Source organism: Caretta caretta, chromosome 1, assembly GCF_965140235.1.
Source record: "Caretta caretta isolate rCarCar2 chromosome 1, rCarCar1.hap1, whole genome shotgun sequence".
NCBI classification, from domain to species: domain Eukaryota; kingdom Metazoa; phylum Chordata; order Testudines; family Cheloniidae; genus Caretta; species Caretta caretta.
In genome coordinates this window covers 155,932,880-155,956,653 of record NC_134206.1, presented here as the reverse complement: position 1 = coordinate 155,956,653, position 23,774 = coordinate 155,932,880, and the positions used below count along the sequence as shown (strand labels likewise).

At 43.6% G+C, this 23,774-nt stretch overlaps 1 protein-coding gene across 1 annotated transcript in view; it reads left to right on the top strand.

Annotated features, from left to right (window-relative positions):
• LOC125642900 (amine oxidase [flavin-containing] B-like) overlaps positions 1 to 23,774 on the top strand; it is an 83,291-nt gene that overhangs the window by 17,957 nt on the left and 41,560 nt on the right. Inside the window, exons 2-3 of the mRNA XM_048864829.2 lie at positions 18,363 to 18,457; positions 18,953 to 19,090. Of these exons, the coding sequence (XP_048720786.1) occupies positions 18,363 to 18,457; positions 18,953 to 19,090 (233 nt within the window). The remainder of the gene's footprint in view (positions 1 to 18,362; positions 18,458 to 18,952; positions 19,091 to 23,774) is intronic.

Genomic DNA, 23,774 nt, shown 5'->3' with positions numbered 1-23,774 from the left:
AAGCACAGGTAACTGTAGCAGTGATGACATGGTGGTGCGAGTCAGCAACTTGAGTACATTCCCAAGGTACCCAATGGGCTTGTATTCAGGCAGCTAGCCTGTGTTGAAACCCATGCCGCCATGTCTTCACTATTGTTGTTACCCATGCTTGTAAGATTAAAGCTAGCATAAGTATGTCTACCCATGCGAGAATTGCATCTCCACTTGGACTGTAGATCATAGAAATCATAGAATCATAGAGTTGGAAGGGACCTCGAGAGTCCAGTCCCCTGCACTCAAGGCAGGACTAAGTATTATCTGGACCATCCCTGACAAATGTTTGTCCAACCTGCTCTTCAAAATTCCCAATGATGGAGATTCCACAACCTCCCTAGACAATTTGATCCAGTGCTTAACCACCCTGACAGTTAAGACGTTTTTCCTAATGTCCAACCTAAACTGCCGTTGCTGCAATTTAAGCCCATTGCTTCTTGTCCTATCCTCAGAGGTTAAGAAGAACAATTTTTCTCCCTCCTCCTTGTAACAACCTTTTATGTACTTGACATGTACCCATAGAGGCTGCAGTAGAGGCCAGCAGCAAAGGGCTTAAGAAACCTGCAGTGCATTTGACCCCCAGCTCTCTTCTTGAGAGAAGGGGTGTGATCTAGTAGTTTGAGCTCAGAAATGGGGGACAGCAATTCCTGATTTTCTAATCATAGCTGGACACTGCTTGCCTCTGTGGCTTTGGGCAACTTATTGATACTGTCTACCTCAGCCACCTGATTTGAAAAACAGACATGTGATGGAGGGCTGAGAGATGGAGCTTGAGCCAGCACTCTGGTCACTTTTAGCACCAATTAGGTCCTGTCCAGTTCATTCCCCTCCCACCCCCCGCACCTCACAGAAAAGGCCTAAGCAATCAGGGGTGTGCCTGATTACTAGGACAGCCTTGGGTTAGGAAGTTAATGTGCTAATTATCCCATTAACTGGCAAGTGATTTTAAAAGAGCACTGGAAGGAAGGGCTCAGGGAGGGAAAGAAGGAGTGAGAAAGGCTAGGGTAAAGGAAGATCTTTGTACGGAGGGCTCTCTTTCCACTCTTCTTTCTGGCAAAAGGGGATGATGATTGTATGAGACTGTAATAGAATTGCTGCATGGGAGTGTAAGAGAGTCGTGGTTGGTTATAACACTAATACACACCAGTGGTTACAAACCGGAGGCATCAGAGCCATTTGTTCAGGATGTCAGGAGTGGAGGGCCAACACCCTGTCACAAGGTATAACTTTGGTGAATATTTTTGATGTCTGATTCTCCCCTGCCTTTTGCCACGTGTGATATTTAATACTTGGGCAAAGTGGCTGGAAAAAGCAAACATTCTGATGAGGGAATACTTTGCACCCACTTTGCACAGTATAACAATGATTATGAATGATTGATTGCTATTTGATGATTCATGTTCTTATAATTGGGCAAAAAGTTCTGATAAGTTTTAACCAACTCGAACCCTTCTGCTCATAATACAAATAATGTATTTCTTCCTCTGCTAGACAAACTTCTTCCGTTATGTTGTTTAGCTCCTACCTTGTAATTCAGTTGGGAGAGAGGAAAAAAGATGTCTTTGTAACCTCCTTGTCAGCCGGATGCTCTTTATATGCTGTTTAGACCATTGAGATCAAACATTGAATGCAGTCTGTTTAGTCCACCACACACTGTGACAGCTGATCAAACAGGTAGTTCATGCTGTACATTCTGACTACATAGCTTGCATATAAACCATATGTTATGTTTGGTTTGGGGTAGGTAGCTGGTTGGAACACATTAAATATTGAAGCAAGATACCTCTTTTGTACATTGGACTCATTTTGTAAAGCAGAATAAACTAACAATTTAACTGGTGACTTAATCAGTGGGGTATGGTACATATTGGATGTAAATGAAGCGGGAAAGGTGTATAAATAGTGTTGGTTTACACGTTTCTGTTAGTTGCTTCTCCTGCTACATCCTATCTACTCCCTTGCTTTTGCACACCAATACCAAATTGATGCAAACTATGCTGTAACAGGTTTGATTCCATCTTTTATCCAGGGGGCTCCACCTGAGCTTTGCTGGCTGACAGGTCTGTTTTTGGAATGATCAGTTTTAAGACACAAAGCCCTATCTCAGCTAGGGAGCAACTCATCCCCACTTCTACATCAAAAACCTCTCCTCTTCTGAAGTAAACACTGTTTAATTGTGTAAATGCATTCCCCACCCAAAACACCTCTATGTTTTTCCCCATGATCCTGTGTGAGAGTGGGAAAAACTCACCAACAAAATTAATCAAACCGTAACTTTATCTACCTTTAAATCCCTCTTTAAAATTAATCTCATAGGTGATGCTTTCAGAAAACTACTCTCTGACAATGACATGGCAGGTGGCAAGCTACGACTAATGCTAGCACATGCCTGTGGAACTCCTTGGCAGAGGATGTTGTGAAGGCGAAGACCATAACAGGGTTCAAAAAAGAACTAGATAAATTAATGGAGGACAGGTGCATCAATGGCTATTAGCCAGGATGGGCAGGGATGGTGTCCATAGCCTCTGTTTGCCAGAAGCTGGGAATGGGCGACAGGGAATGGATCACTTGATAATTACCTGTTCTGTTCATTCCCTTTAGGGCACCTGGCATTGGCCGGTGTCGGAAGACAGGATACTGGGCTAGATGGACCTTTGGTCTGACCCAGTATGGCTGTTCTTATGTAATGCTCATTGTGCTAAAATATGCTTGTTTTACTGACACCTCATCTGCCACTTCTCTTCCCTCCACCCTCTCATTTGTTTGTTTCATCCACCTGTTCTGTTCTGATGCAGCCTAGATTGTGAGCTATTAGGAGGAGGGATTGTCTCTCTTTTTTAAATAGGTGCTTGTAGGGTTCCTAGCAAAACAGGGTCCTGGTTGGAGCCCTCAGGCAGTACTACTGCTAGTACAAATGCATCTTGTTTCCCCAATAGATCCTTGGGGCTCTGTTCATGAGATCTAAATAGAGAGCATTCAAACCCCATTGGTGTTGGTTTTTTTTTTTTTTTTTTTTTTACCCCAGTAGAACCTACAACCGATTGTGTTTGAAAAAACTGAAAATAAAAATATTCTCCTGACGCCTTGAAGGCCCAGTTTTAGCCATTGAAAATTTGCACCTGAAAATAGAAAACACAGTGGAACCAATAGGAAGCCTTTACTTCACTATGGGGCACTCCCAGAGTAACTAGATGGTCCAGTTCTGCCCTCAGCTACCACCGCCTTGATTTTGAAGGGAATTGTACCCATGTAACTGGAATGAAACTGTACCCTAAGCCCTGATCTGGACATGTGTGCATGGTTGCATCATGTAGAGACTCACTGAAGTTAATGGAGCTCCTCACAGGTGTAGTGAACTGCTTGCACACCACAATTTGCAGGATTAGGGCCTAAGATACTATAGCTGTACTTAAAACTGTCCAGGTTCCATATAACCTAGCAGATACCGTGCTTGGAACAAATTCAACTGGAATAAGTTCAATGACAGCTCTTATCTTTTCTTTTCAATACTGCAGTCTGTGCAGTATATGAATTGCATAAAAAGTATTGTACTAGGAGAAAGGTCATTGATAACTATGGGCCAGATTCTATAACCCTGTCTCATGTTAAGCAATATTAACTCACAGAAGTACTCCCATTGAGGTCAATGGAAGGGTTATAGGATCAGGTCTGCTCTGGAGCAGACTCAGTATATGCACTAGTCTGAAATGTCAGGAAAAAACAAATTGCGCTTGCATATCCCAAGAAGAAATTCTTTATCCCTGTACAAATATTTTAAACAAACAAGCATATTGACAGTCTACGCACCTTAGAGTTTCTGAAATTGTCACTTCTTGGAAGCGCTCATGTTGTTACACAGTGATATTCATCTTAATGGCATTCAAAACTGCATCCAGTGCATGCACCATAGCGATCAAAAGTATTGCTCTACTTCTACAAAGCTATTTCCTGCAGAGAAGTTTGTCTGCCCTAACATTTTCTCGGGTGACTTTGACTGTAGTAACTGCCTGCTAAAGCCATTGCACTGCGCCTGCGGGAGGTTGCCGTGAACTGCGCCATCCCCAGTACTGACAGCCAGTTGCGACCTGATGTGGTAGTCACCAACGAGGCCCAGAAAAAGATCACCTTGTCGATGTCACGGTCTCCTTTGAGAACAGGACCCTGGCCTTCCGTGAAGCCCAAGCTTGTAAGCTGGAAAAATATGCCCCCCCTGGCCGACACCCTGAGAGTGAAGGGCTACGAGGTGCAGATGGATGCCCTGATCGTCGGAGCCCTGGGCGCCTGGGACCCCTGCAACGAGTGTGTGCTGTGGACCTGTGGGATCGGTCGATGCTATGCACGGCTCATACGGCACCTCATGGTCTCAGACACCATCTGATGGTCCAGGGACATCTACATCGAACATATCACCGGCCACCGACAGTACCAGGAGGTGTCAGCGGAATGACATTGTGCATCAACTATGAGAAAGGGACCGAGAGACTTTTTCCATTGGACCATATGAACTGGAACCATAAACTCAGTGAACATTAAATCTCCCCAAATGAGCGTGTAACCCTTCTGCCCGTCAGAGTTGGCAGCAACAAGGGCCGGGTTCAATATCTAGGGGTTCCATTCCAATAACACAATGCAAACCGGCTCGAGCCCCCACCCAGTGACCTGGGACAAATATATACCACCCCCGCTGGGCGCCTCCAAGAGGCAATACTTCCCCTCTCGCAAGCACATAGTCTGAGTGTAGCAAAAGCCTTTTAATAACAGAGAGAAACAATGTGGCATTATGTTGGGGAAACACCACCAACAGGATTCATAACACAACCCGTGAGCAAAAAAAAAAAACCCACCCCAGGCAAATTGGGGCATGCCCTTTTCCCTTTGGTTCTTGAGTCCAGCAACCCCAAATCACCCAAAGTCCCAAAAGTCCAATGCCCCAAAAGTCTCTGTCCCTGGTCAGGGCAGCCCCAGAGTTCGAAAGTTTATCTGCGGAGCTTTACCTCCCAACCTGGGTGGAAATGGGACGGGGGTAAGAGGCACCTTACATGATCTGAAGCTGACCGCCCCATAGCTCCATAGCGGTGCTCCGCTCCGCCAGCCGCCCCACAAACTCCTTCGCTCAGCTGCACTCCGCTCCGCCAGCCGCCCCACGAACTCCTTCGCTCAGCTGCGCTCCGCTCCGCCAGCCGCCCCACGAACTCCTTCGCTCAGCTCCACGGCCCACAAGCAGCTCCTGCCATCCACACACTGCTCCGCGTCGAACTGCTTCACCAGCCATCCCGCAAACTGCTCCACAATATATGTTCAGGCTCCCCCACTACTTAACACAACACTCAGTGATTTCAGCTTGTAGTAGGGGAGCCCCAGTGCTGGTGCACTGTCAGCCCAAAGTGAGCTCAGCAGCCTATAACTAGACTTCTAATGAAATCAAAATTAGCTCTGATATTCCACAGTGGAGAGAGGAGGAAGTGCAATTAGCATGTAAGGCCCTCACCAAGGGGCCTATGCCACCAAGTATTAATACTTGTCCCCAGCCTCTCTCCATTCACACAGTTTCGGAACCCATGACCCTTGCCTAGCGAGTGCTACTTAGTTGATGGTGAATCCCTCCATCATAACAAAAGGCCACGTACAGTTCCAAGCACAGTTCCCATAATCAGGGTAATAACAATTTATTCTTCCTGCCCCAATAACAGAGACACTGGGGATCCCACAGCAGCCAAAGTGACCATTTGGGCAGCTATGGTCTCATTCTAGGCGTGGTGGGTGTGCCTATGCAAATGAGATCGGCCCCTTTGAAGTTCTTTTCCACAACTTGCCACACCTCACCACCAGATGTCAGGGTGGAGCTCATCCTGACACTGCTTACAAGCGTAAATTCATCCTCATCATCGTATCCACTCATTATACTCCACACCTGAACATAGCCATTATATGAACAACATACCCTCATATCTCAATGTCTGTTCTTTGATCCGTTAACCTTTTACCCCCAATCGGGGATATTGCAGATTATGTATTCCTTACACCACCTGATCCTAAACTGAACTTTGCACCCCTTGATAATCTATATGTTATTCCCTGATAACCAGAAACTTCTATGCTTAAACTCTGTACTGTTTTCTTTTTATTTTATCATCTTAATAAAATTATTAAATCTAACCGCTAACCTCTAAGGTATTTAATATAATGCAGATTTCCTGAAGAATTAAGGCTAACAAGCTAGCTAACATGGACCTCTTCTATTTAATTGAACCATCATATAAAATGCCATGGTGAAAGGACTGTCCTCTTCCTGAAAGCTTATGTATTATGTATGTGTTAGTTCAATAAATGGCATCAGATAGTTCATGGCTTCTCAGCCTCATAAGTATCCAGGCCATGCTGTAGCACATCATAGAAGTTCTCAATAGCATCCTGGCTGAGAGCGTACCTCCATGATTGCACTTTTGAGCAATACTGTCACCTAGAAATGCAGGAGCAACTTGGATGTTGAAATGTCACCAAGATGCAAGCCTCTCTCTTCAGGGGTAAAAGGTGGGACTATCTATTATGTCCTCATTTGCCTTAGCCACATCACTGTCGTGTGAACCGATTTTCAGCCAGTTAACTCTCCTCCATCACTGTTGCTTGTGTACAGATCACAGTGTGTCTACTGAAAACATAATGCACACTTGTCATCTTCTTTGAAAGAGCAAAAAACCTCAACCTTTCAGTAAAGTCTATAAAAATTAAAAAATGCTTGCATAACCCACCTCTCCCATCAAATTGAAACTGGGCCAAGGTTAGGGCTTTAAAAACGAATATATGATCTTGCCAGTGATGGTGTCACAAGCCATTATTTCCAAGAAAACATTTCTGTTGACTAACAGTGAGCAAGCACAGAGGTAAAGGTGGTCAGTGCCAGGTTCAATCTCTCAGTTGCTGAGTGGTAATCAGGTTGTGTTCATTAGAGCAGTCAGCAACATAAAAACAATATTATTAAATACCAGTTTCTAGCACAGTAATGCAATAAAGACGATCTGGGGCATTGCAAAGAAAAACAAAACATGGGAAATTGCTGCTTAGCTGTGAACAAAAGATGAGTGTCCTCTCCACTTCTCTGCCCTAAGGTCTGTTGCTTTCAGTCTTGTAGTCAGCTGCACCATATATCATGCTTCTGAGATTAAACTTGGAGGGTGTTTTAAAAAAAATGCTAAAAAGTAGGTCAGGGAGCCAAAAGTGTAACCAGACAGGCTTTGTATTTTAATTTTAGAGTAATGAGGTCTGAACAAAAGCTAACATATTGTCCATTAACAGAGCTAGTTTTTGTAGCCTGTGAAATTGGCATAGGGGGTTGGTTCCCCTGATTCATGGAGCCGTGACTGTTTTTCCCACCACCCCCACTTCGCCTCTTTGGGGTATGTTCTTCTTTCTTTCCCTCTGTGCTTTCCATAGAACCTTGTAATTGTCTCAACCAAAAATACATGGATTCTCCTTGGAAGTTCTTCTGAAGTGTTAAGATAGCTGTATTGCATTATGCTCTGCAACTTCAATTTTAATCAAATTAATGTATTCATATTGCATTTATTGACTCTGTTGTCTGCTGTTAGCTCCAGACTGAGAAGTAGAGCATCAGAGATTATAGATAGTGACTATTGTGGTGAAGAAGTGTAGTCCTCATTGCAGTTTATTTCCCCGCGTGCTCTCCTCCCTCTCCCCAGCAGTGTTGACAACCCCAAATATGAGATTTACCATAAAATTAGGATTTTTTTCTGAAAGCTTCAGCTCTTGAAGTCGGTTGATTTTGTGGGAATGTCAGCTTTCATTTGAAAAAAGAAAGTAAATTTCTAGCCCTCTTGACTATAGAAAATAACATGAAAATGTGACTGCTACAGCTCAGAAACCACAAGGCGAACAAAAAGAGCCCCAAATGTATTATTTTAAAATCTCATGCTTTTAAGTGAGTCTCGTGGTTTAGTGGGGCTTGACTTGTGATTTTTTTTAATACTTGGGGTAGGCAATGCCTCTCTACTTTCCTTAGCCATCTCAGTTAATCTCCCTGGATTTAACCAGTAATTGTATGAAGGAGATGCATTCATTATGCCATTTCTCCGCTCTTCCTCCCCCAAGTTTTGTGAAGCTTTCAGTTACATTACTCAAATTCTCTCCTACTCTTGAAAGGATGTACAGGTCCAATAGACTGAGTTTGTCATGCCACTTTCTAAGTGTGTTTTGTGCTAAAGGCTCATACTGAGTTTGTTTCATGGCATGGAGCGCACCTGAAATTCTGAGCCTCAAAGTATTTGTTTTTTTCAGTACTGATTTAATTCTGGCTACTCTGTCAGCAGCCTCCAAAGTAAGTGAGAATCTGTTATCTCACATCCTAGCATATAGTAGATTAGAAATAGTTTGAGAATGAAGTAGGAATCCACAGGTAACATGGTAGATGTTTCTTGGTTTCAAGTAGACTGATGTTATTCCTCTCTCCTTCTCCAACAAGTGGTAATGGTTCTAACATAATCAAACCTGTTTTTCCTTGTGTAGTTGCCTGGCAAATGCATTGCATAACAAAATAAAGAGAAGTGAAATGATGCGGGTAAAGTTGAACATAATAAAGCAGGCATTACCTGTAGTTTTCCATTTTAAAGTTTAAGAGAATTATGAAACAGAATTCTCACAGGTGTGTTGCCTGAGATTGTAGCGATAATCCTCTGATTATTGTAGTTCTTTATAATGACTGGATTAAGCAGCAGATATTCAATTCTTGTAATTATATTTGTTTTACTTAAAAATACTTCAGTGAAAGGCTTCTCTAGTCTTGGACCCTAAGATATGTCCAGATCAACTATTTTCCTCTCACAACAGAGAGAGGGGAGAGGGAAAGAGAAAGCCAGACCTCCTCACTTTTTATTGTACGATACGTTGAACTGTTTTTTACTTGTTTTAAGGTATACTGAGGTAGATCATGGAGATTAGTTATAGGCTCCTTGGGGTAGCTCAGGGAAGACATGTCATGTAGGGAGCTGTAATTTTCTTTAGCCAGCTTTGTTGTATTCTTGGGGGCAGCAGCTTTAGGAAGAAATCACTTGAGACACAGAGAGCTGTGAGCCATGAAAGCAGCCATTTATTTTCCACACACTGAACTAACCAAACCAGCCAAAACTGGCTGGGCTATCCCCTAATAATCGAACTCAGTTGCCATAGCAACAAGGTGCTATTACCATGACAACCAAATACACAACATATTCCTCCCCCTTTAATAAGAACATCCCCTAAATAAAACAAACACTAAACTAGAGAAGGATGGTAGACTGCCTCCATTTCTGGATAACCCCTGGGGACTATGTTGCCCCATAATCATGGGTTTGCCTTAGCTAAAGATCCAGCCATTGAGGAGGTCTTCTGTCTCTAGGTGGATTATGGCGAACTTCTGGTGTTGCTGCACCCGAAAGTACCTTGGGCGCAGGCCTGACAACGGGCTCAGGGTTCATAGCGCAAACAGGTGAGGAGGTGGTATCAGCTTGTTCCAGGCAAGGGCGTATCTCAGCTGCCGGCAGTAATGGAGGAGAACAGTCAGGAACAGGCGATTCTTGATTCGATGTCTCACCAGAAGAGGTGAAGTCAGACAACTCAACTGAAGACGTGTCCTGAGGACTGGCGTGACCTGGCAACAGCTGATCTACATGTCGCTGCCAGATGAGATTCTCTGCAGTCTTGACTGTGTAGGAAACAGGTCTTGTTTGAGCGATGATCATGGCAGAGACCCATTTAGTTCCAGAAGTATAATTCCGAGCCAAAACTGGCTGTCCCGAGCTAAAGGTTCGGTCTTTTGCTCTGGGTGCACGTCTGATGACTTGCTATTGCTGCTGACGTTGCACAGTTTGTCTGCATTCAGAAGGTTTCAGCAGATCAAAGCAAGTGCGCAGCTGTCATCCCATCATTAGAAAGGCCAGGGATGCCTTGGTTGTTGCATGAGGTGTGTTTCTGTAGGAAAATAAGAAGGTGTCCAGACGCTTTTGAATGAATTGGTGTTCCCTTGCTGATTTCAAAGCTTGTTTCATTGTCTGTACAAATCTTTCAGCTAATCCATTGGTGGATGGATGATATGGTGCTGAAGTGATGTGGTGTATCCCATTTGCCTTCATAAAATTTTGAAACTCCTGAGAGATGAACTGCAGTCCGTTGTCGCTCACAAGTTGTTCTGGCAGACCGAAACGACTAAAGAGTCCCCGTAGTTGTTGGATAGTACTCTCTGCAGTAGTGGACTGCATTATAGAGACTTCTGGCCATTTAGAATGGGCATCCACCACCACCAAGAACATGCTTCCTTCAAGGGGGCCAGCAAGGTCAACATGAATACGTTGCCACGGGTTTTCAGGCCAGTGCCATGGGTGTAGGGGCACGCACGGGGGTGCATTCCTGACACCCTGACATGACATACAAGCTCTTGCTTTCTCTTCAATAGCACTGTTCAATCCAGGCCACCAAAAATAGCTTCATGCAATTTCCTTCATGCGCACTATTCCACAGTGACCAGAATGTAGCTGTTCTAACATCTGTGATCTCAGTGGTGGTGGGATAATGACATATCTTCCCCACAACAAACAACCAGATCGGATCAATAACTCCGTCCTCCTGGACATGTAGGTAACAAGGTCGGGTGAGACTGGAGAAGTTCATCGAGATTTTCCATGCATCACCAGGTCCATGACTTGGGACAATACTGGGTCAACGTGAGTTGCCTTCTTTATCTGAGTAGCAGTGATGGGTGTATTCTCTGTGTTCAAAGTAGAAGATTTCCTTTTGGGCAGTATCTTGATGTTTGACTGGCAAAGGCAACCTTGAGAGACCATCTGCATTGCCGTGCAGAGTGGATTTCCGATATTTGATTTCATATGTGTGCACTGAAAGTAACAATGCCCAACATTGCATTCAACTAGCAGCTAATGGGGGAATGCCTGCGTAGGGTCCAAAAATTGACGTCAGAGGTCGATGGTCTGTAAGAAGAGTAAACTTCCGCCCAAACAGGTACTGATGAAACTTCCGAATTCCAAAAATGATTCCCAATGCCTCACGTTTGATTTGGACATAGTTAGTTTCTGCTTTGCTTAGAGTGTGTGAAGCAAAAGCAATAGGTCTCTCTTCTCCCGAAGGCATAATGTGTGATACGACTGCACCCACTCCATAAGGGGAGGCATCACAGGCCAATTGTAAGGGTAAGGATGGATCAAAGTGCATTAGAACTTCAGAATTTAGCAATGCATCTTTAGCTTTGTTAAATGCAACATTACAGGCTTCAGTCCACTTCCAGGTCTTGTTCTACTCAAGGAGTTCGTGAAGTGGTTTTAGCAGTGCGGCTAACTGTGAGATGAACTTTCCATGGAGACTGTAATATCAACAGCCTTCTGTAAGGTAAGCTGAGCCTCTGTCAATAGGCGCTTCCGTATAGCTTCACTGTACAGGCCACACACTAACCTGTCACACAGGGCATCATTTAACATCTCCTTAAATTCACAGTGTTCTGCTAGCCTTTATAAAGTTGCTACAAATTGTACAACTGTTTCATCTTCTTTTCGGTCTCTTTTGTGGAACCTATATCTTTCAGCAATTACCAGTGGTCTTGGGGGAAAATGGGACCCCAGGATTTCCACAATGTCACTGTAAGATTTGGTCTCTGGCTTAACAGGGTGTAGTAAGCTGCGTAGCAAGGAGTAGGTTTTAGCCCCCACAACAGTTAGGAATATTGGCACCTTCTTCTCTGCTGTAATGTCATTTGCAATAACAAAAAGCTCAAAATGCTCAGTATACACATGCCATTGCACTATTTTCTCTTCAAAAGGTCCCAGTGGCCCTGTAAGTGTAGCCATGGTTTTAGTTTCAGGTTTCACAGTCAGTGCCAACAAGCCAGTTCTCACCCCCCCTTCCAACAGCTAAAAGATTTTGGTAGGGTTTTTTTTTTTTTTCTACCTTGACTTCTACTTCCTTCTGTTGCTGGGGCAGCACAGGGATCCCACCCTCGTCGCCACTTTGTTGTATCCTTGGGGGCAGCAGTTTTAGGAAGAAATCACTTGAGACACAGAGAGCTGTGAGCCATGAAAGCAGTCATTTATTTTCCACACACTGAACTGACCAAACCAGCCAAAACTGGCTGGGCTATCCCCTAATAATCGAACTCAGTTGCCATAGCAACAACAAGGTGCTATTACTATGACAACCAAATACACAACCAGCTTGTTCCCCTGCCCAGAGATCAGCGGTAAATAGAGTAGCTCTGCTGCACGGGTTTTACCATCTTCACCAGTAGAACCCTAGCCTGTGCATCAGTGGGAGTGATATCTGGGGTGAGGTCTTTGAAAGCACTAGCTCCTTTGAGAGGATTTCCTCAATTTACCTTTACAAACATTATGATAGGTTTTTGGTTTTACTGTTATCAATACCTGTTGTGTGTACAGTACCGGGACTAGCCCTTGGAAGCAGTGTGAAAACTGTCAGGGTTTTCTTTGCTGGATTCCTAGATTTTTTTTCTTTTTCCCAATTGTAATCTTTGCTGTTTATTCATAAAATCCATACTTCTTTTTTATTTAGGGGAGGAAAAGATCTAGGGAGATCCAACTGCAGAGATCTATGCATCTATGTATGATGAGCTTCCGGTGATTTAAGGGAATAGTACAGGACAAGTATGACCAGTGCATTTTCCTCACCCTCAACATGCCATTTTAGATTGGCCTGGGAAGTTGTTAAAGATGCATTTGATGTTTATTACCTTTGGCTGGTATTTATGAGGCAATAAGAACATCTGATTGACTGGCATTTATTCTTTCTCCTGTTATTGTGGTTCTTATTTATTAATCATAAAGAAGTACGGGCTGGATGAATGCACTATAAGGTGGGTAGAAAGTTGGCTAGATTGTCGGGCTCAACGGCTAGTGATCAATGGCTCCATGTCTAGTTGGCAGCCGGTGTCAAGTGGAGTGCCCCAGGGGTTGGTCCTGGGGCCGGTTTTGTTCAATATCTTCATAAATGATCTGGAGGATGGTTTGGATTGCACTCTCAGCAAATTTGCGGATGATACTAAACTGGGAGGAGTGGTAGATACGCTGGAGGGCAGGGATAGAATACAGAGGGACCTAGACAAATTGGAGGATTGGGCCAAAAGAAATCTGATGAGGTTCAATAAGGATAAGTGCAGGGTCCTGCACTTAGGACGGAAGAACCCAATGCACAGCTACAGACTAGGGACCGAATGGCTAGGCAGCAGTTCTGCGGAAAAGGACCTAGGGGTGACAGTGGACGAGAAGCTGGATATGGGTCAGCAGTGTGCCCTTGTTGCCAAGAAGGCCAATGGCATTTTGGGATGTATAAGTAGGGGCATAGTGAGCAGATCGAGGGACGTGATCGTCCCCCTCTATTGGACATTGGTGGGGCCTCATCTGGAGTACTGTGTCCAGTTTTGGTCCCCACACTACAAGAAGGATGTGGATAAATTGGAGAGAGTCCAGCGAGGGGCAACAAAAATGATTAGGGGTCTGGAACACATGACTTATGAGGAGAGGCTGAGGGAACTGGGATTGTTTAGTCTGCAGAAGAGAAGAATGAGGGGGGATTTGATAGCTGCTTTCAACTACCTGAGAGGTGGTTCCAGAGAGGATGGTTCTAGACTATTCTCAGTGGTAGAAGAGGACAGGACAAGGAGTAATGGTCTCAAGTTGCAGTGGGGGAGGTTTAGGTTGGATATTAGGAAAAACTTTTTCACTAGGAGGGTGGTGAAACACTGGAATATGTTACCTAGGGAGGTGGTGGAATCTCCTTCCTTAGAAGTTTTTAAGGTCAGGCTTGACAAAGACCTGGCTGGGATGATTTAATTGGGGATTGGTCCTGCTTTTGAGCAGGGGGTTGGACTAGATGACCTCCTGAGGTCCCTTCCAACCCTGATATTCTATGATTCATGTTTATTACAGTTGTGCTTGAGGGTCAACCAAGAACAGGATCTCATTGTGCGAGGCACTGTACAAACTCAGAGTAGCAGACAGTTCCTGCCCCAAAGAGCTTCAAATCTAAATAGACAAGACAGAACACAAGGTGGGGGAAGGGGTAGAACATACAAGCAGAGTAAACTCTGTGGTGGCAGCAAATAACATGCTAGTTCCTCTTTTGGGCGGCGGGGTTACTTAAGGCTGGGTCAGCTAAAGGGAAGGAAGAGGGGACATTAAAGGGAAAGGAGTGAGGGGACAAGAAGGAAGAGGGGCATGTGTGGAGTGAAGCTGAATTGAAGAGACTTTGGGGGAGGGTTGAAGTAAGGACAGAGAAAGTCCAATCATAACTGTAGAAAGTTCTCCAAATGTCCAGAGTTCCAGAGAGTCCTCCTTTGGCTGCTTCTGCTCCTACTGGCTGGAATCTCTGGCTGGCTTCTTGCTGCAGATTTCCCCCCAGCACCCATGGCAGGAAGCAGGGGCAGCACTACTTAGGTCCCAGAAGAAGTAAAACTGAGGAATTTGTTGATAATTTTCAAGTTACAGACATTAGAGATTGTTTACCTTAGAAAGGAGACTGATGATAGGACATGATAAAATAAAGAAAGGTATAAAGAAGATAGATCAGGAACGCTAAATATTAGAGATCAGGGTGAGACCTAATGTGGGAGCCAGATTATCCTACATTCTCTGAAGCATCTTGTACTGGCCACAGCCAGAGACAGAACAGTGGATTAGATGGACCACTGGTATGATCCAGTCTTGCAGTTCCTATGTTCCTATTAATTAACGACCATGAAAATGCTAAATCTTTAGAAGACTGTGTGAGAGACAGAAGGGAAAGATGATCTTGTGGCTAAGGTATTGGACTGGAATTTGAGAAATGTGGCTTCTGTTGCCACCTCTAATAGGCACACTTTGCATGGTGAACGGCAAATCACTTAATCTTTCTTTGCCTTACTTCCCCATCTATGACATGGGGATGATAATCCGTCATCATTTTGTCTGTTTAGATTGTAAAATCTTCAAGGGAGGGCCTGTCTCTGTGTAGTGCCTAGCACAACGGGGCCCTGATCTTGGGTGTGGCCTCTAGGTGTTACTGTTGTGTGTGTGTGTGTGTGTGTGTGTGGCCTTCACGCCATGAAAAGATTACTGATTCCAGAAAACACACTTACCTGGAAGAATTGACTGTTGAAAAAACAACTCTCACATTAAAAACTTGTGGTATGGATATTACTGGAAGGAATGGAAGGAGATTATCATATTCCTGAAATCCTTGTGCTGTTGGAAGAAGAGGAGAGCCAAGGGAAGGACTGTGGGGTTGATGTCCCAAACCTCAAAGGTCTGTCGAGTATCAGAGAAGAAGGATGGGCAAGTGGTTAAGGCAGTAGTCTGGGACTCTGGAGACAGGGGTTCAAGTTTCTGCTCTGTGACTGTGGGCTAGTCACTTAGGCTCTGTGTGCTTTAGTTCCCCATCTTACAGATAGAGATACTAACACTTCCTTACCTCGCAAGGGATTTGTGAGGATAAATACCTTACAGCTTGTGCCATGCTCAGGTAATATGACAATGGGAGCCATCAAAGAGCTTAAAATAGAATCCATGGTCCTCCTCCATGTTTCAGAACTCCCCCATCTTGTGGGCTGCTATGGCAAATGAAATCTTGGTAGCCGAAGAGCTGATGTTGATGGACACAAGGGCTTCATGCAGGTGGCCTTGTTTTCCTGTGGATTCCCTGATAATCCTCAGGATCTGAAGAGATAATCCACTGTTTGGTCTGTGGGGGAAGAATGTGTGCATGTTGACCCCTCTTCAAATTATTTATCAAAGTGTCCCTGTAGGAAGATATTTTTGCTTCCCCCAGGAACCCATTTCCATGTGATTTTCTGCAGAAAGAGATAAATGAACCTGAAGAGAGATTTTAAAAAATGATCCATTTACTCCTTCATAGACAATGGTAGTATGCTGCAGAGTTGTTGAGCTTAGTTTGAGGGAGAAGGAAAGTCATGACTGACCTGTTGTATGCAGCTTTAACAATCCAAGGAACAACAATAGGCTTTCCTCAATACACAGAAACTATACGGAAATGCCGTAAATATCATTTAGAAAGTACTGGAGGTTCAACTTATCCTGTGTTTTGCAATACAATTCTCATAGGAATACTAAGGTTTAAAATTGAAAGAGTTTTACAATCCTAATGAAATGTATACTGGCTCTGGATAAAGTTGGATCTGAGCTCTAAAATTTGGATCCACTTTAGAACACCCCAAAGTTCAGGTGTGCTTGTCTCTGGGGCTTCTTTTTATCTCAGACAGAGTGGGGGGCAGTGGAAAAATTTGAATCAGATCTGAGTTTGGATTCTGCATTGGACAAAGTTTGAACCTATCTCTATGCTTTGAACAACTGACAAAAGATCACCACTTTTGTTGTCTCACTTGTCAGTCTTATTTGTCTTATTTTAAGGAAGCTGGTAGGAGGAGTCTGAGGCTTCAGATAAGACCTGTCCTCTTTGCTTCTTTATTGTGTGTATTAATTTTCTAGGTATTGATCCTCATGGAGGAATCAGAGTTAAGGCTACTGCATTACCATGGCAGCACTCAGTATGTCTTTTTCATTATGTGAATTGGATGTAGAAAAACTCTTTTCTTTTGAACTAAGCAAGTCTGTAATGGAAGCTGCACTAAATTATTGTCCTCTGAATTGGTGAAAAAAGATAGCTGGTGCTTTTTTTCTTAGGTGAAATCTGCACTGTTCCTTACATAACAATGAGTGTGTAGAAATCTCTCTGGAAAAAATACCATTTTAATATAAAATATCCTGCAGAAGAAATCTGAACAATAAGGGCATTAGTCATATTTTTAGACACGTTCCTTTATGTTGATCTGTTTGTCTAAACTCTAAAATCTTAGGCAAAGTTAAAGGGATGGCGTTTTGTTTGCAATCCAAGAAAAAATGACAGGTAAACCAGCAGCTGTGCTGAAATGTGTACAGTTCTGAACAGCTAACAAGATTTCACATCACATAAGAGATTTTTTCCTGGACTTTGCTTTATGGAGTCAATACTTGCTCACTCTGTTCATAGGAGTTTAAAAAATAACCCCTGAGTCCACACAAAAGGTAAAATTCTGAATTTGGTCCAGAAACAGGGTTACCGTTTGTATGTTTTCCCCATTGCAACTCTTATTGCATTTTAAAACAGCTTTCTCACATCCCCCCCCCCCCCCAAAATGTAGCTAACAAAATGATGCCATGTTAATTTATTTCGAAGTTATATCATTGTCCCCAACCCTTTGGCTGTATGTGTATCGTTTAGGTTCTAAGTTCTCTGGGCAAAAGATTGTCTCTTCATTCAGCATTATCATTATTAATAAAATCTGGGTAATTATATTTACCTTCTTTTGTAAAGTGCTTTGAAATCTATTAATGAAAAGTGATATATAAGAGCTAGGTATAATTATTATTTATTACAGTGGCATCTAGCGGCTCCCATCATGGATTTGGGTCGTGTTGTGCTAGATGCTGTACAGACACATGACAAAAAGATGATTCCTGCCCCAAAGAACTTAGAATCTATGTATGAGATGAGAGACAACAGGGTGGATGCAACAAGTAGCTGGGGAGAGAGCAGAAGACAACAACAGACAATACTGACAATACATCAGCATGATAAGCAGATTAAGCCCCATTCCTAATTGGAGCCTTTGGATGCTATTGTAATATAAATGATTAATAATATCATTGATTCTTGTTTTGGCAGATTTAATAATGGTCTGTTATGATGGACACTGCATTTTTCAGAGCTCCAATCTGTTTGTTTCCAGAAGGATCTTTAGACCGTAAAAACAACGAGGTGTCTGGTGGCACCAGACCCACCGTGTTGTTTTTGTGGATACAGACTAACCCGTCTGCCCCTCTGATACTAGGCCTGTATAAACTTGACTCCATCCATTTTACCTGGCGGGTTTAAAAAAAAAGACAACACTTTCAGAAATTAAAGAACAGAATTAGAGAATAAAATGCTTTCCCCCCCTGCAGAGAACTGCACATGTATGTGTGTTCCGTGTACAACAAAATGACTGTTTCTCTCATTTTTACCCAGCTAGAGCTGCCTTTCAGAGGGGCTAAGCTCACTCTGCCCAGTTGAAGCCACTGGGAGCTGAAGGTGCTTGGAACATGTGAAAATGTGACCACTATCTTATTTTATATACACCTTTAGTTGCCTTTTGGGATTTTTTCCCCCCCTTACAAGCTCTTTATAGTCAAAATTCATGACACCTCTTACTAAATGGCTGGGGGTGTTGACTACTGACTGTCTAGAAGCCATGCAGGCTACAGAATCCACTGTGCGGAGTTGTTCAGTGTTGTTTCTCATTTGTCCTTTAGGTCTGTCAGCAGCCAAGTTGCTGACTGAGTCAGGGCTGAGTGTTGTGGTGTTGGAAGCCCGTGACAGAGTTGGAGGAAGAACTTTCACTGCAAGGGTAATTATCCCCACACATATTATCTAAATTATTGCACTGATTATTTGAGCAGAGCCTCCTGCATACTGAAGAACCCCTCATGAGGGTAGAATTCCAGGGCAGTGGCAGGTAGGGAAGTCCTTGACAGTGCAGAACCAGGGGTGAGAAAAAGTATGGGGTTTCTGTGGCGACAGAATTTTCCAGGATATTTGCAGGTTCTGGGGTTATCACACCTCCCCTCCCACCTGTTCCGCATGGAAGGAAAAGATGACTATGTATGTAGCAAAATATCCCCTTGGAGAGATGCTCTGGAGAAATGTCTCTGAAGAGAACCAATGCAGAGTTTTCACCTCTGTGGCTTCCTCTTGCAGGTTTTTTCCTGGTCAGGGGCAGAGGGCAGGGAATCTGGCCTCAAATACTCAATTAACATAAATAGTTCCTCTGGATTACATTGTTTATCTCATGATTGATTGCAAAGGGCTTATCTTCCTTCTTTTGTTTTTTTTGGGAAACCAGAATGAGCAAGTCCAGTATGTGGACCTTGGAGGAGCATACGTGGGGCCAACACAAAATCGCATCCTGCGGTTGTCTAAGGAGCTAGGAATAGAGACATATAAAGTGAATGAAGCAGAACATCTTATTCACCATGTCAAGGTAAGATAGAATGCATCTCTAAACCACACCAACGTTGATCGGTGTAGATTGTTGTTAGTTGCTTTTTTTTTATTTCTGTGGGGATGTCACCAGTTTAGAAGTAGGTTTCAGAGTAACAGCCGTGTTAGTCTGTATTCGCAAAAAGAAAAGGAATACTTGTGGCATCTTAGAGACTAACCAATTTATTTGAGCATAAGCTTTCGTGAGCTACAGCTCACTTCATCGGATGCATACTGTGGAAACTGCAGAAGACATTATATACACAGAGACCATGAAACAATACCTCCTCCCACCCCACTCTCCTGCTGGTAATAACTTATCTAAAGTGATCACTCTCCTTACAATGTGTATGATAATCAAGTTGGGCCATTTCCAGTACAAATCCAGGTTTTCTCACCCTCCGCGCCCCCCCCACCCCCCACACAAACTCACTCTCCTGCTGGTAATAGCCCATCCAAAGTGACCACTCTCCCTACAATGTGCATGATAATCAAGATGGGCCATTTCCAGCACAAATCCAGGTTTTCTCACCCCCCCCCAACTCATTCTCCTGCTGGTAATAGCCCATCCAAAGTGACCACTCTCCCTACAATGTGCATGATAATCAAGGTGGGCCATTTCCAGCATAAATCCAAGTTTAACCAGAACGTCTGGGGGGGGGTAGGAAAAAACAAGGGGAAATAGGCTACCTTGCATAATGACTTAGCCACTCCCAGTCTCTATTTAAGCCTAAATTAATAGTATCCAATTTGCAAATGAATTCCAATTCAGCAGTTTCTCGCTGGAGTCTGGATTTGAAGTTTTTTTTGTTGTAAGATAGTGACCTTCATGTCTGTAATTGCGTGACCAGAGAGATTGAAGCGTTCTCCAACTGGTTTATGAATGTTATAATTCTTGACATCTGATTTGTGTCCATTTATTCTTTTACGTAGAGACTGTCCAGTTTGACCAATGTACATGGCAGAGGGGCATTGCTGGCACAGGATGGCATATATCACATTGGTGGATGTGCAGGTGAACGAGCCTCTGATAGTGTGGCTGATGTTATTAGGCCCTGTGATGGTGTCCCCTGAATAGATATGTGGGCACAGTTGGCAACGGGCTTTGTTGCAAGGATAGGTTCCTGAGTTAGTGGTTCTGTTGTGTGGTATGTGGTTGTTGGTGAGTATTTGCTTCAGGTTGGGGGGCTGTCTGTAGACAAGGACTGGCCTGCCTCCCAAGATTTGTGAGAGTGTTGGGTCATCCTTCAGAATAGGTTGTAGATCCTTAATAATGCGTTGGAGGGGTTTTAGTTGGGGGCTGAAGGTGACGGCTAGTGGCGTTCTGTTATTTTCTTTGTTAGGCCTGTCCTGTAGTAGGTGACTTCTGGGAACTCTTCTGGCTCTATCAATCTGTTTCTTCACTTCCGCAGGTGGGTATTGTAGTTGTAAGAATGCTTGATAGAGATCTTGTAGGTGTTTGTCTCTGTCTGAGGGGTTGGAGCAAATGCGGTTGTATTGCAGAGCTTGGCTGTAGATGATGGATCGTGTGGTGTGGTCAGGGTGAAAGCTGGAGGCATGTAGGTAGGGATAGCGGTCAGTAGGTTTCCGGTATAGGGTGGTGGTTATGTGACCATTGTTTATTAGCACTGTAGTGTCCAGGAAGTGGATCTCTTGTGTGGACTGGACCAGGCTGAGGTTGACGGTGGGATGGAAATTGTTGAAATCATGGTGGAATTCCTCAAGGGCTTCTTTTCCATGGGTCCAGATGATGAAGATGTCATCAATATAGCGCAAGTAGAGTAGGGGCGTTAGGGGACGGGAGCTGAGGAAGCGTTGTTCTAAATCAGCCATAAAAATGTTGGCATACTATGGGGCCATGCGGGTGCCGCTGATTTGAAGGTATACATTGTCCCCAAATGTAAAATAGTTATGGGTAAGGACAAACTCACAAAGTTCAGCCACCAGGTTAGCTGTGACATTATCGGAGATAGTGTTCTTGACGGCTTGTAGTCCATCTTTGTGTGGAATGTTGGTGTAGAGGGCTTCTACATCCATAGTGGCCAGTATGGTGTTATCAGGAAGATCACCGATGGATTGTAGTTTCCTCAGGAAGTCAGTGGTGTCTCGAAGGTAGCTGGGAGTGCTGGTAGCGTAGGGCCTGAGGAGGGAGTCTACATAGCCAGACAATCCTGCTGTCAGGGTGCCAATGCCTGAGATGATGGGGCGCCCAGGATTTCCAGGTTTATGGATCTTGGGTAGTAGATAGGATATCCCAGGTCAGGGTTCCAGGGGTGTGTCTGTGCGGATTTGATCTTGTGCTTTTTCAGGAAGTTTCTTGAGCAAATGCTGTAGTTGCTTTTGGTAACTCTCAGTGGGATCATAGGGTAATGGCTTGTAGAAAGTGGTGTTGGAGAGCTGCCGAGCAGCCTTTTGTTCATATTCCGACCTATTCATGATGACAACAGCACCTCCTTTGTCAGCCTTTTTGATTATGATGTCAGAGTTGTTTCTGAGGCTGTGGATGGCATTGTGTTCTGCACGTCTGAGCTTATGGGGCAAGTGATGCTGTTTTTCCACAATTTCAGCCCGTGCACATTGGCGGATGCACTCTATGTAGAAGTCCAGTCTGCTGTTTTGACCTTCAGGAGGAGTCCACCTAGAATCCTTCTTTTTGTAATGTTGGTAGGGAGGCCTCTGTGGATTAGTATGTTGTTCAGAGGTATTTTGGAAATATTCTTTGAGTCGGAGACGTCGAAAATAGGATTCTAGGTCACCACAGAACTGTATCATGTTCGTGGGGGTGGAGGGGCAGAAGGAGAGGCCCCGAGATAGGACAGCTGCTTCTGCTGGGCTGAGAGTATAGTTGGACAGGTAAACAATATTGCTGGGTGGGTTGAGGGAACCATTGCTGTGGCCCCTTGTAGCATGTAGTAGTTTAGAAGTACTATCTCCTGTATTGCCTCTTAAAAAAAAAAAAAATTGGTAGCAAAGTACTATAAACATGTCCTGCTAATTAACCCACTTACGAAGTTTTAAGTAACGATTTGTGCTTACATATCGTGCCTTCAATTAAAAGATCTCAAAATGGGTCAAACTCTAAAGTCAACTTTTTTGACAGTGATCACTGACTCCAGGTGACTTTTTTTTTTTTTTTTTTTTGGTGCACTGCTTGAGCTGCCTGGGGCCTGACTTTCAGAAGTGCTGAACACTCACAACTGCCGCTGAAGTTAGGAGAAGCTGTGGATGCTCAGCACTCATGAAAATCAGGCCCAAGGTGTCTCAAGTTGGGCACAACTAAGACAGTGGCCACTTCAGAAAATTTTGGACTAAGAATTAAACATTACGAGTCAAATATTAGGCCAGTTTTACCAATGGGGGAACTATAATACAGAGTAGGTAATGCTCTGATCTCACGAGGTGCTGAGTGCCCTGGGACTTGAGGGTGCTCAAAAGCTTGTGCAACCAGGTTCCAAATGACTTGTCCAAGATCTGAAACAAGACATCTGTGTGGCAGATCTGGTAAAAGCACAGCTTTTCTGAGTCCTTGTCCTATGCTCTGACCCAAAAGAGCATCCTTCCACCTGTTAAACATGGAACCATGGTGCATCTTCCCAGAGGAGAGACTTTCCAAGTTTTGCAGCTGCTCCTGTGGAAATGAGCTTCAAATTTAATGTTACGCACATGAGTAAAACACTGTGAAAAGCTATTGTTATATGCTCTTGTGAACAGGTGAAATGTGTCAGCCAGTCAAGTTTCAGGATTTCTGATGCTAATCAAACTTTAAACAAAAATTCAAGGGACTTAAGCAGTAACTGCAACAAAAGATCTGCACTCATAGATTTTTCTCAACTGTTTTTCCTCCTTGATTCTTATGAAAAATAAGCCTGTTCTCAAAGCCAGTGATGCAGCTTTTTATGCTGACGCTGAACAGTTGTTACTGCTGAATTAGCATCCATGAGACCATAGGACAGAATGTACATAATGAATCTTTTATATTATAAGAAGAATAAAATTGATGAGATATCAAATGCTGTATTGGGCTAAATAATTTTTTCTTTAAAAGTAAATGTTTTTATTTCACCATGATTATTTTTTTCCATTCACCTCTACATTTATCCAGCAATGGGAGAATATTGTTATAATATTATTGTCACAGAGCCACAGGGCTGCACCTGCCACTGGTCTTTAAACAGTTTTTCTGGAAGTGTCTCTCTCTTGGTGATAGGCCCCGGGCTTCCACTTTTCTCAAGGAAGGGCCCTGTGATTCTGCTACTTTGAGATTGGGTCTGTGGCTTCAGCACCTCTGTGTCTCACTGTGGCTTTTTCAGCAGATCTAAAGTAGCTTGGAACCCTGTGGGAGACTTTCCCTCCCTTGGAGGTATGCAACCAGCAGATATTTTCGGTGACACAGGACGACCTTTTCAAAACAAGCCATTATTAATTAGAAAACAGGAGTATGATATTTAGGCGCGTTGGATCAAGAAAGTAAATCAAAGCCAAAATGACAGGTTTCAGAGTAACAGCCGTGTTAGTCTGTATTCGCAAAAAGAAAAGGAGTACTTGTGGCACCTTAGAGACTAACCAATTTATTTGACACAAGTACTCCTTTTCTTTTTGCAAAGCCAAAATGTATAAGTCTTGCCTGACTTGGTGGTTGATCGTTGTTTAGTTTGGAGGTCCCTCTTTGCCCTTGCAGCTAACCT